At 33.8% G+C, this 13,684-nt stretch overlaps 1 protein-coding gene across 3 annotated transcripts; it reads right to left on the bottom strand.

Annotated features, from left to right (window-relative positions):
* Positions 1 to 6,236: 6,236 nt before the first annotated feature.
* On the bottom strand, positions 6,237 to 12,803 carry LOC133310761 (protein MID1-COMPLEMENTING ACTIVITY 1-like). Of its 3 annotated transcripts, none has more exons than XM_061511743.1 (9): positions 12,646 to 12,803; positions 12,109 to 12,298; positions 11,461 to 11,893; positions 9,698 to 10,113; positions 9,306 to 9,406; positions 8,147 to 8,218; positions 7,550 to 7,656; positions 6,981 to 7,074; positions 6,237 to 6,537 (listed from the first exon to the last, which is right to left on the bottom strand). In XM_061511743.1, the coding sequence occupies exons 3-9, from the start codon at positions 11,866 to 11,868 to the stop codon at positions 6,485 to 6,487; spliced, it is 1,251 nt and encodes a 416-aa protein (XP_061367727.1). In that variant the 5' UTR covers positions 11,869 to 11,893; positions 12,109 to 12,298; positions 12,646 to 12,803; the 3' UTR covers positions 6,237 to 6,484. The 3 variants fall into 3 exon arrangements, with proteins under 3 accessions (XP_061367727.1, XP_061367729.1, XP_061367730.1); XM_061511745.1 differs by having other exon boundaries at positions 11,461 to 11,885; XM_061511746.1 differs by having other exon boundaries at positions 11,461 to 11,873.
* Positions 12,804 to 13,684: the final 881 nt, after the last annotated feature.

Genomic DNA, 13,684 nt, shown 5'->3' with positions numbered 1-13,684 from the left:
AAAATAAGACAACAAAAATTTATCCAAACAGAGTATACAATCAGTATCACTAGTAATTCCATAAATATTCATAAATTCAATGTATATCCAAACAGCATAATATAGAACAAAATCATTTAAAAAATCTGTTTAACTAATAAAATGAGGTGAAATGGATGAGAAGAGAGAGGCTATTACAAGAAGTATAAAAAATGAAAATAATAATAATAATATACTAGGCCAGCCTGAAAGGCTCTAAGGCCGAGCTTTTGAATTGGAGCCTGAGGCCTTTTTATTAAACGAGTTTTTGTACAAATCCAAGATTGGTTCTATAATGACCCTAACTGGTAAATCTTAGTTAGAGATTTAATTTAAGGATTTAAATGCCATAATTAGATTCAGTGAGCGATTTCGAGTATTTTTTACTGTAATCATGACTATGTTATGAACAGTACGTTCTGCCGAAGAATTTACAGTTTTGTGAATTAACCGGTAGAGCTTAAATGAGCAAAATAATTTTAGGAACATAATTTGATAATTATGACGACAAATATGAGTTCAGAACGAAAAATTGTATAGTCTGGCACTTTCCGTGAAAATCTCGTGAATAGTGTTTCTACCGGGTATTTTGTACTGCTGTTTAAGCAACCGGTAGAGCCCAGAAACAAATAATTGATGAAATAAGAATAAGAAAGTCCAATATATGCCAAGCAAGTCAATATAGGCCCAAGAAAATGATAAGTTTATAAGTTTAAGTTTCATAAGTAAATGAAGTACAATTAGTGATTCACAGTGCATTTCGTCAAAAACGGTGCAAAAATCATACTGTGAATTATGAATATTGTTTTGTAAGAATTAAAAATTAATATAAATGATTTTAGAAAAATAAAAATATGTTTGTAGCATTGAGTTAGTTCCGGGTCAGTTTAAGTGAAAATACGTGAAAGAAAAACATCTGTTAAAAAGTTACATGTGGCTATAAAGCTTTGTCATTCAAGTGAATCACTATTCACACAACTAAAACTCCTTTCTCTCTCTTGCAAGCCGTGGAGTTCATCATGGAAGGGGGGGGTTTAGGGCTTTATTTCTTTTCTTGATTTCTTCTTGAATATGCCACCAAATCCAATGACCCACCACATGAAATTGATTGGAAACAACTCAATGAATCCATTCCTCCTATCCATTTGAGCTATAGTTGAGTGTGTGAAGAGTTATTCCTCCTCTCATTTTCGAGTTACTATTCATTGGAGGAGAAAAAGTGAGTTTTTGATGGAGGTTGCTTTCTAGGCTTTGGGAAGTTGATTAGTGGTAAGAAACCTTTGTTTCCATGATGTTATTTTGATGGTTTGTGTCATAGAAATTGTGAGCATGTGTTGGTGTGAAATAAATTAGTTTAAAATTTGAATTGATGATGGATTGATGATGTGTTGGATATAGGAATGTGGAATAAGCATATGAACATGTATAAAAAAAGTTGAAAAAAAATCCCATGGTGACATACCCTAGATTTCGGCCTTGATAGGGTAATTAGGGGTGATGCACAAAGATTTATTGTATGTATTGGGAAGGTTTAATGTTCTTGAATAAGAGGAAATTTGATGAGTTAGTAAGAATGTTAAATTTGAAAGAAAATCCTTTGAAACATACCCTTGATGTTTCGTCCTTGAAGGATTTAAAGAGCTTGAGATTCCCAAAAATTAAATTGGAACTTGGTATATATATATATTTATGTACGTGTAGTTGTTAAATTAAGTGAGGAAAATGTATTGTAAAAGAGAAGGATCCTTGGAAATTCCCTTAAAGGATTCGACATATAGGGTGTTTAGGGAAAGATGTTGTCATATTTTATTTTAATAAAATATGTGTGTTTCAAAGTATGAAAATGATAAGTCATGAAGTGAAATGGTTTGAAAAGAAATCATGGAAAAATATATTGATTTCCTAATTTTAGGCTCACGGTCCTTTAAAGTAAAATGTTATGATTTATGTTGGAAATTCGTAAGGGAATGGATGATTAAATTAAAGAACACCAACGGTTATAAAGAGGTCTAGACTTGTGTATTGGCATAGGATTGGCAAAAATGCAAAGAAATGAAAAGAAGCGATAAAATGTGTGCCTTATGTGAAAGCTAGGCATGATGGCATTTTATTAATTGGTATTTGTGGATTCTTGCTCTAGGTGTACCTAGGGACTAAAAAGGAATCAGAATCTCTTGAAGATATATAAGTAACTTGTGCAACAAGTAAGGGTATTGGTAAAGCTTCAAGAGGTAAGCTCTATGTTTAAGGAGTCTTTTCCTGCTTGAGTGCTCCACCATGGTTAGTGAACTATGGTTGGACTGTATGATTGTGATTTAGATGCTTTGTATAGATGCATTCATATAGAGTTATTTGATAACATGATATGTTTTGCTCTGATATGACTTCTGTAATATGATTTCTGTAACAATCTCTGGCCATTGATTGTATAGTACCCGGAAGTCCGCTTTGGGGTCCTCCCTCGGGACTGATGGTGTACGCCTCTGTTATGTCTGGTTCCGCTTTGGGGTCCTCCCTCGGGAACACGTGCGTTGATTTCCGCTTGGGGTCCTCCCTTGGGAATGACGGCGCACGCCTCTGATATGATATGGATATATGCTCTGTTATGTTATGATATCTGTTATATGTTGTATTTGTATACTCTGTATCTGACTTTCGTGCAGGAGTGAGCCAGGGGTATGGAGAATTCTCTATAAACCTGGAGCTTATGGAGATTTGTAATCTCACCCCTCGTTGGGGACATATTTTCAGGTGCCCAGATTCCCGGTGAGTCCTCACTAGGCAGGGACACGACACGTGGCTGAGGCAGTTGACAGATCGGATTTTGAGTGGCTATAGGCTACTACCTTTTTGGAGTGTTTGATGTCTTTTAGTATTTCCGCATTTGATGGATCATGATATTGATCCTTTATTTTGTATGTGGCCTGTATATGTTTTGTACATGTCTGTCACTTTGATGCATGTACATTTGGGTATTCAGGCACGTTATATGATGATGTATTATTCAGTTTATGATTTCTTATTGGATTGCATGCTGATTAGGATAGTGGCACGGAGCCAAATTTTGCATGCGCCCATGGATGGGTATCTGATTATATTTGCATGATTGGTACTTCTGGATTAATATGCTGTATAAACTGTTTATCAGGAAACGCTTCTGAGTGGGATTGGAAAATTCCCAGTTGTCCGATTTATAGAGGAAACTCTGCCCGATTTTCGTTTACACCGAGTAAGAATTAAGTTAGAAAAAGAAAAAGTTAGCTCATATTTTCGTAAGTTAAGTCTTCCGCTGTTTCTGTTTATATCATGTGTATGTTAATTGAACCGGCTCGAGACGGGGATGTTACAGGTTCCAACAACCAATTTTAGACATGTAAGCTCGGGCTTTCACGAGCCGAGCCAAAGGCCCCTGGTTCATTTACCACCCCTACTGCTTGTAAGCTAACCTGGTTTTTAGAAAATTTCATTTAAAAATTAGGCCATAGTTCCACTTTAAAAAAATCTGGCCTAAAAGCTTGTAAGCTAGCCTTTTAATTTTTTTTAATAAGATGATATATTTATAAAATATATTGTTCACTTAAAGACATATTTTGATATCATGATTTGTAACATTAATTTTCAAAGTAATATGATTGATGTTATTTTAACAAATAATAAATATTTATTTGAAATTTAAAATATAATATCAAATTAAATTAGTAAAGAAAGTGCAAATTATATATATATATATATATATATATATATATATATATATATATATATATATGAGGTAGGATATTCTTGCTACCAATTTTTTCTACTACCACTTCACTACCACTTTAATCACCATTGGATTCAAAAGTTACTTTTCTTTTCTCTCTCTTCATTCAACTTTTTCTCTAATCCAACGATAATTAGAGTGGTAGTGGAATGGTAGTAAAAAAAATTGGCAGTAAAAATGTCCTAACTATATATATATATATATGAGTGAAATTTTCATGTGATTTTTATGAATATTATTTCATGTGTAGTTAATGAAGATATTATTTCATATGGTCTTTGTGAATAAGAAATTTTATATTTAATATTTCAGTTTGATTTGGGCCTATAAACTTTAGTTTGCAACATAGTAGGCCTTACAGCCCGCGTTAGGTTTTTTTAATTTTTTATAATAGGTCAGACCAGATTTATAAATCAAACTTTTAATAGGCTAATATATCAGTATAAACTCTAAATATTTTAGATAGACTTAGGCTACTAAAGCCAAAGTCTGACCTAACCCAGTCCATTTACACCCTTACGTGCAAGCAATGATATTATCTATATTCGCCCTACTAAGTATTAGCATCTTTTCGTTCCTATTCTTGGGTTTGACTAGGGGTGTCAATATGGGTTTTGACACGCGGGTCAACCCGCGACACGACACGAAAATTCGTGTTCGGGTTGACCCGTAAAAAAATTCGTGTCGTGTTCGTGTTGGAAAAAATGACACGCAAAAAATTCGTGTCGTGTTCGTGTTTATGAATTCGTGTTCGTGTCGACCCGTATTATTTTTAATTATTATTATTTTATTATTATTTTTTAATTTTTTATTTATTTTCGATCTATTTTTTTAAATTTTTTTGTCAATTACCGTTTTGTCCCTTATTTTGTGTGTTATTCGTGTCGTGTCGTGTCAACCCGCAAAAAATTCGTGTCGTGTCAGTGTTGAAGATTTTGACACGAATGAAATTTCGTGTCGTGTTCGTGTTGATGTATTCGTGTCGTGTCGAATTCGTGTCGTGTCGAATTCGTGTCGTGTCAACCCATATTGACACCCCTAGGTTTGACCAATGGTTCATTTGGTATCAGAGCTATGCAAATATAATTATAAAACACACAATTTTTTTATTTATTAAAATAATTCAAAATTTGCATATAGAACTAAAGTTCATGATAAAATTTCATTTGGAATTTGTTGCTATTCATCTTGGAAACCTAGAGGTTTTTGTTCTACGTGATGAGAGTTTTCTAATCATATATCTTATACATGTTTTCATTGAGTATTCTAAGAAAATTTTGAATTTGAATTTTGGGATTTCATTACATGAAAATTTAAAAAATTTCTTAAATTATTTTCAAACTATACATTGAAACCTTAAATTGTTTTGGAGCTTTTGAAAAACAAGTTTTTAGTGATCCATTAACACAAAAATTGTTTGAAATCCTTTCCAGCAAGAGAATTTCGTTCATGAATGTATTGTTACAAAAGGTTCATCTTAGGAAAGTTTCAATATTTCTTAAAATCAATCTCGTTTCATGTAAAATAAAAATTGGTTTGAGAATTTTTGTTCATGTTATTTTTCCACTATTTTATGTTATTTTTAATACAAAAATACACCTTTTTGTGCCAAGAAAATCGCGACCCATAACTTGAAAAATCTTTTTTTAAACTTTCAAAAACTCTTAAAAATTGCTAAAAAATTTGCTATTTTCAAGATGAATTAGATTATAATCTTGTTGAGTGGTTATTTTTGAATTGTTTTGTGATAAAAATCGCTAAAAAATCTACTGTTTTTGAGCTTTAGCAAAGCTCCCATAACATAACCCGATTTTGAGCTAGTCGACCCGCCAAAGAAAAAAAGACACACTGCAATAGAGAAATCTCAAAACTTTTTAGGGCTTAAGGTGAATGCTCGTGAAATTGTGAAAGAGACATCCTACTTATACTTCTCACTAAAAAATCTCATGAAATCCACACTAATAGAAATACATTAATTTGAATACCAAAAGATTATTTTTTCTTTGTTTAAAATCCTGATTAAATACCACCAGATTTAGATAGAATCAAAATTAATCTTTTAAAATTCTAAGTGAATACCAATGATTTTTTTTTTGTCCAAAAACAATTCATTAAAATGTTTTAAAATCTCAATCCAATACACCCCTAAATCAAGAAAACAAAAAATTAATTTACGATACACCGACAGCTAAATCTAGAAGCTACCTGTTTTTAAGCCCATTTAGATGAATTGTTTTTTCCCCAAAAGCAAGCTGCTTTTTTTAGAAAAAAAAAAAACACTTATGACTTTAAGTTCGTTTGGATGTCTGCTTTTAAAAAAAAGCAGAAGTCAGAAAAAAAGCTAAAATTCTACTTTTTTATAAGCTAAAAATTTTAGCTTCTAAACAAAGTAAAAGTCAAAAACCAAATATTTTTTCAAAAGCTAAATATTTTTATAAAAATATAAATTACTTCCACTTTTATAAAAAATACTTCTAAAATAAAAAAGAGATAAAAATCATTTTTTCTAGAAGCCCAAACAGACGGGCTTTTAGTATAACACAAAAAAGCTACTATACATAGTTTAACCAAGGCCAGGTGAGGTGAGAATCAAAATACATAGTTACTGCTTTCCTTTGATAATTCCAATAGCCAATGCCTCTATTTAGTATGGTCTTCAAGGACCCTTGAATCTCTAAACAACCAAATGACAATCTCATTTGTTACTTAAGTTTCCATGTACTGGGAGGGTGGAGGGCTTGTTTTGGTCTTCTCAGGACCTGCAAAATAGTTTAACATAAAAATTTCGCATGCAATGTGAGCACAGATTAGCAAGAATAATTTAGGGATAAAAAAAGGGTTTTATTAGTGTTATGTTACATGATTTAAGTGTTGTTTCCAACACACACAAAAAAATAGAGAGAGAAAGTGGAATGATGAAAGAGAAAGAAAAACATGTGGACTCCACCTCTTTAATGTGTGTGTAGGAAAGTGATGTTATATCATGTTACATGATAAACATAAAACCCATAAAAAAAACGTACAGAAAAAGCTATAGTAAAATAGAAATTTATAACAAGAATAACAAGCTAGGTCCAATTCAACAGGTTTTGCTGAGAAAAGGAAAGACAAGACCAAGACACATGTAACGTAATTGGAATTTTGAACAAGAGAAAGTTCCCAATATTCTAGTACAAGAAGCTGAAGAATGCGGAGGACATACCACTAACCCCACGGATCTCCACTTCTCTCCATTCTTGCACAAGGGCACAGCAGCAACACATCAAATGAGAGAGAAAATCATCAATAAAGCCCCCCTAGCATCGAATGTAACTGTGAGTAAAGTAACATTTAAAGAAACAGCAAATGCAAGTATGCATGATATTAAATTCTTATGTATGCTCAAATCTTAACAAATACATTATCCATATTTTTTAACTCATCTTGAAAATTGGACAATTAGAATCTACTTTGAAATAATAAGAGTTGGTATAAATAGCATAAAAAAGGATTAATAATACTGAATAATAAGATATTAGGCATAAGCTAATAGCTGCGAGCCAGCTGCTATCCATGTTTACAAAATAGGTGTGGATTATGGCATATATCCATGAGAATAAAATGTATACGTTTTACATGGTACAATGAGCAATGCTGTCAAACAAAGCTTAATATGTGATCTGCATCTTTAATGAAGCTGAAAATATATATGAATATCCACAAACACAAGGCACCAAAAATAAAAAATAAATAAAAGGGATGAAAATTTATGCAGAAGGAAGGAAGCATTACCGTGATGTTCAACATCTTCCGAAGCTTCCTCCTTATGCAACAAGTATAGCAACAACAAGATAAAATTAATGAATATGCCATCAATTCATTACATGCTTCTCCAGAGGCTGAAAAAAACACAGAGTGGCAGAACATTTTAAGTGTTTCAAATTAAACAGATTGAAAGTAAGCATAAAATGCAATGACAAATATTTGCAACGTAAAGAACCCTTAGCACTAACTCATAAGTTACACAAAAGGTCCGAATTACATAAATCATGTCTACATTCTTGGTAAAATTCAAGATATATCATTCTACTTCAGTCTTCACAACATAAGAAAGTGTAGATAAGACTTCTTCTAAAATTTCAGTTAAGCTGATGAAGTCAAGATTTCAGATTTCATCAATCTAGCTTCCCACAAAAGTCATGGTAACTAAGTAAGAGATTTTACTGAGGTACAAAATCTAAATTGAACCCATATAATATAATAATAAGATCAATATCAACTTGATCTACTTAAATTCCAGCCTTGTACGCGAGAATAATTTAAATGAAACAGAATTCAGATATAGATTCATCACTTTAATGCTAACACAATATATTATAGCCAACTTACACATGGGCCTGTTTGTTGCAACAGTAGCAATCTTTGAAAATGTTCCACAAGGACAGAAGAACGTCTTCAGACCTGCAGATCAAATGTTCTACATTTATTACTTGGAATGAAAAGTATAGAGGGATTCAGAGCTCTCTTGAGCTGGTTTCTATTTATATTATTTCCTTATTTTTTGTGCTGTTCAGAGGACTCCTGATCCTCCTGATCTTACTAAATTTTTTATTTCTTCAAAACATAAGGTTTTTTTTTTTGCTCAATGAGACTACCCCTTGACAATTATTGATGCAAGATTCAACATGCAAGGTAAAAGCAAAGAGAAAAGCAGCTTCCACAATTACCACTACCAGGTCTTATTCGACAGGACAAATAAAAAAAGGTGTCAGAGCAACACAAATCTTCCTATTTCCTATTCATTTTATTTCATGCACATTCGCAAGCCATATCTATCCTATTTCCTTGTTTTCTTTCTAATTCTCATGCAGTTTCCTATGGGTGAACCTGGCACAGTCATAAAGTTGCTCATTTTGTGACCAAAAGGTCTTGGATTGGAATCCATGAAACAGTCTTTTTGCAAAAATGTAAGGGCAAGACTATGTACAAGGATTTGCTCATCCATACCCTCACAAGTCGGGATTTCATAGGGAGCTCCTTTTTTTTTCTCATGTAGTTGCCTATTTTATCCAATTAAGTGTCGAACATCATCTCATGGAAACCAAATACACATAAGTGCAACTTGAAGGGATTAAAATTTGGCGAAAGAGAAAGAAGGAAAGTCAAATTTACATTACACTAATCTTTCAATTGAATAGATCCCAGATGCCCATAAGCGAGGGGAGGGGGGAACCACCAAATCATGTTACCTCAACAGACCCATACAGAGTATACGATAGCTTTATGAAAAGTTAAAGAATAAACCTCAAGATAAATGCACAAAATTAACACAGATATGTGACCTGGGTTTTGCATCATCATACATAATAAAGGGTTACAAACTAGTACTGCTTCCATAATGGAAATGCACAAGGAAAGACATTCCCTTTAATAAGGCTACAGATATAGAGAACCACAATATACTGGTAATAAACCTCTGTGGTGAAGAAAGATACTATTTTACTACAGCCAACCAAACCTAAAGAAAATCAAGCAGGAGAGAACATACAAAGAGAAGGCTCAGAACAACAAGCAAGTAAATCAGTGTGCCAATCTTCCTGCTGATATGAACCTCCAGTTGACACCAGTTCCTTTTGTGAAACTGACAATCTGTTTGAGCCCAGGGATATAAGAGCATCAGACTCACAGTCAGTATTAGTAACCAAAGGTAAAGACGGTCAAATTTATTAATAATCCTATAATTGACTGCATGCCAGTGTAAGAAAGGGATGGAAGAAGCAGGAACTTTAGAGCAGTTAAAACAAAGGGTAAACTTTGGGCCTTCCTAGATGTCAGAGCTGTATGGCTCAAGATTCAAATGAATAATCTGATTTTTGATCAACTAGTTATCCTGAGAGAACCAAAAACACATTAAAGTTGAGGAAGAGGGAATTGAATTACCTTGCTGGTGAAAAATTGTCAATTATTTTATGGTGTTTTTCATCAGATGAATGACCCTGGTCATCATTGGCATCAGTGTAACTGTATTGCACTTTCTTATGACTTTTTTCAGTTGAACACTTCTCCGGAAGAGAATAAGCTGCAACTTCTGTGACATCCAATAAACGTTGAATGACTTCACACTGATTCATATCCAAATTTGCTTGTGATCGTTGTAGTTCAAGTTTAAGCTTTTCATTTTCTTTTTTAAGTGCTTCAGTGAAAGAACAGTTGGGGTAAGAGCATGAAAGAGTTTTCTTCAGTTCTGCAGCATCATCTTTGTCAGGCTCAGGTTTTAAAATAACCGTCTGCATCTTCTGGTCCTCATCATCCAATGTGTATTCACGTTGATCCTTTTCAATAAATTCAAGTCTCTCCTGAATATTCCAGACAAGCAGATTGTTAACCATACAAGACCAAATTTACAAACACAGTGCTACCATTAAAGTGACAATATAAAGCAGGTCAAAGTCATTAATACATGTTGGAAAATATGCAAAATCCAGAAACACAAAGCTGCAACATGTGCAACACCCTCACATGTGTGCACACACACAATCTCTCACAAATATAAGGAAAAGGAACAAGGATTTGATTAATTGCACGATGGATTACAAGTTGGGCCACTGCCTTTTCGTATAGTGCTACTGATTGAAAACTTAAGGTAAAAGTAAAACTAATACCCAACCCTATCTGAAGGATCAAAACAATGCAGCTAAACCATTTCAATTGTGTTCATCCTGACTCATAATTTAAATCATAATTTTTATTAAGTGCTTCCTTACCCTGATAGCAAATAGTGTGTTACACAAAGCATCAGGGAATATAGTTGTGCTTATGCATGTAGTTAAGAGACAGGATCCATTTCTACATGTGAATGTCTAGAAGTATGAAACTTAATACTTTGAGTTTCAAAAAGAATATACAGTTAAATGCTATTTGAACTAGTTTTTTAAATAAATAAATCCTTCCGAAGACATATTTCAAACTAGTTTTTCACATATTTAAGCATACTAGACATTTTTCTGAATTGTAACTAGAATCAAACTAAACCACATATTCTGGCTGGCTGCACATATTCAATACATGCAACTTACCAGCATAGGACCCTAATTTTCACGAGCCAGGATTTTAAATTTTCAATGCACTACAATATTTCAGCTTGGTAGATGAACCAATCAATAATGAATTATCTGGGCTATCTAGCAAACAAGTAGAATATGCCAGACAACAAGTTGTTTGGGACAATTTAATTCCTGTCACCCACAAATCTTCCACCAAGAGTCAGGCCTCACTCAAACAAAGCAACCCCATTTCAATACTTGATAGCCTCAAAATAAAACATTGGTCAATGTTGAAGCTGACAAGAACCTTAAAAAAATGTTGAAAACTCCTGCTTTACTATTTTTTTGTCAGAAGGCTTACCTCAATGTACCCCCATGCCAGTACCATATCTGATTATTTAAATTCCTCCCCTACCCAAGGAATAATGTACAAAAATCCAGAATATTATAAGTAAAGATGGCTATGTAAACAATACATATTTGAAGTGGAATAAAACTTTGTCATGATTGATCAATAGCATCTGAGAAGTTGAAAAACTAATTCCAATGTGGAAAAAACCACAAAAATTTTCATCCCTATTTTTTTTTTGGTGAACACTAAAAAGACCATTCACAACAAGAGAGAGCAGATAATTGAGCACAGTGAAGAATAACAGATACCCTGACTCGAGCATTGTCAACAAGAGTAATGAGAGGAACAAGACGTAGGTATCTATCAATTTCATTCTGAGCCTTCCTGAATTGATAAACAATGTTCCAACCCATGGCCAGCAAATAAAGGTAGCTCCGATCTTGACAACTATTGACCAATATGTAAGACCTTCTGAGGGCATCTTCCAGCTGCTCCAGAGGTTCCCTAGTCTCTGGATACCTCTTTAGCTCTGAGATCTTGAGCTGCTCCAGCAAGTTCCCAATTAACTTCAGATGCTGTGCAAAATGCCTGCAGTTTTTCTTATGCATCCGTGCAGTATTTGCAGCTTTTACAATCATCGCAATCAACCGCACAGCATCTACTCCAGTCAACTGCGCCACACTTGCAATTTCCCCCAGTTGATCCCATGACGCCATCCTCTCTGGAAATCAACCTAAAGTCCTACAATATCAGTTCAGAACACCAATTTACAAAAGTTGCATTTTAATCCTTAGATTTCATTCTAAAATTGGAATAAAGATGATAATAATAACAATAACTATAACAATTATAATAATATTAATATTAATAACAACACATAATGAAGTAATGAACCCCCAGAAAAAAGCATGCATGAAAATTATTTATACCTTGTAAGACAAAATAGTTCATTTTACCTTTGATTAAGCAAATAACATTGAAGTCCTAAGCCTTTGAGGTTGCTCCTCTCTTAACAGCCCAAGATGAAGTGAAGCAGAAAAAACCTCAATAATCGAAGATTTCAGGCCGGATCAAGCCTTCCTCTGAAAAATGTTTCTCAGAGATAGCATTATCCTCCAAGATCTTGGATATTCGGAGACAAAGACACTGCAAAATGTAGAAAATGCAATTAAATCATTGAAAAACAAAAATGAACCAACAAATCTTGACACTGAAGAAATCTAAAATCACTACTTCCCAGCTTGAAATCAATAATTGAGAACTACATCCAAATCCGGTTAAGTCACTCTATTCAATTATTTCATTTCATTTTTTAATTTTTACGTTTAAAAGAAGAAGAAAAATAGTAACTCAGTTAAAAAGCATGATAGAATGCAGGATTAAACATTTTTACCTAACAAACAAGGCAAAATAATCCATCAACTGATACGGAAAATGCAGTGACATTCCTAGTTATTTTAGTTTTGGCTGGCTTGTAAAGTAGTTTTACTTACGTGAAATTGGCGAAAGCAACGTCAAAGATACGGAAAAAGTTACATAGAATTCAGATGATGCCAGGCATTGCTTTGCGGGAAGGAGCTCTGGTTCATGTGAAGCACTCGTTCTCTCTCTCTCTCTCTCTCTCCCTTCCCTCTTATCGCTCACAGTTTCGGTTCGGTCTTCGGTGCTGTTTTGTGCAGCAAGATCGAGCTTGGCCTCATGTGCTCCTCACCACCAATTACGCAAGTGCCCTCCATTTGCTAGCCTTATTACCAAACTGCCACTTTCCGCCTCACGGGACTGTCACACTGTAACGGCGTGATACGGACGGGTTGACCCTTCCAGAAACTTTCATGCCTCAAAACGCTTAATTATTTCAAATAATTTTTTTCTTTCAGAAAGTTAAATTATTTAATCATAGTTCATTTTTAATACCACACCAGCTGGCATTTGATACTGCACTTACTAGTTACTATAATATATTAAGGGTGTTGGGGGGATACAAAATTCATATAACATAGTTATATCAATGATTTGATCATATATAATAATTTAACAATCGGTTAAGGTTTTGGATGGATCTATTAAAGATTACTAAATTGGATTTTTCAATAAAAGGACAATATTCACTTATCTTAAGGTGTGATTGATGACGGAGAAGGTGAAGGTTGGTTAGATTGGAAGTTAAAAGGTTGAAAATGATAAGGAAAATGAAAGGGGCAACCAACCATGAAGGAGCGGAAAAAGTTGAATAGGGCCAATAGCGTCATTTAAGGAGGAATAATAAGTTAAAGTTTAATTATGATGAAGAGGTATTCATTGAGCTGAAACAAAAGGCAATTAGAAAGAGGTAATGAATGAAATGAGGGATATTCTGTTTTCAAATTAAATGACGAACAACCATTCTCTGTGGAAACTGCAACGTGGTGGAGAATGATAGAGGTTCCACATGTTATGAGTAGCACGTGGCGTTCATCTTTTAATGTCTTGCGGTCTTCTCGAACTCAATCCACTCTACTCCCACGATCTACATGCAACTCCCAACTGTAGCAT

Source organism: Gastrolobium bilobum, unplaced genomic scaffold, assembly GCF_033153095.1.
Source record: "Gastrolobium bilobum isolate Gb01-03AN ecotype WA unplaced genomic scaffold, APGP_CSIRO_Gbil_v1 utg10606, whole genome shotgun sequence".
In the NCBI taxonomy this organism is placed as follows: Eukaryota; Viridiplantae; Streptophyta; class Magnoliopsida; order Fabales; family Fabaceae; genus Gastrolobium; species Gastrolobium bilobum.
The sequence above is the reverse complement of the archived record's forward strand: the minus strand, read 5'-3'. Positions and strand labels throughout refer to the sequence as shown.

Bases quoted from the DNA above. Each gene is read 5' to 3' on its own strand.
- LOC133310761 (XM_061511743.1), bottom strand. From the start codon at position 11,868: ATGGCGTCATGGGATCAACTGGGGGAAATTGCAAGTGTGGCGCAGTTG. The intron at 8,219-9,305 runs GTATGTTCTCTC...TTTGATCTGCAG, and splicing joins TTGTTCTGAGCCTTCTCTTT to GTCTGAAGACGTTCTTCTGT. The intron at 6,538-6,980 runs GTATGTCCTCCG...ACTATTTTGCAG, and splicing joins GGAGATCCGTGGGGTTAGTG to GTCCTGAGAAGACCAAAACA.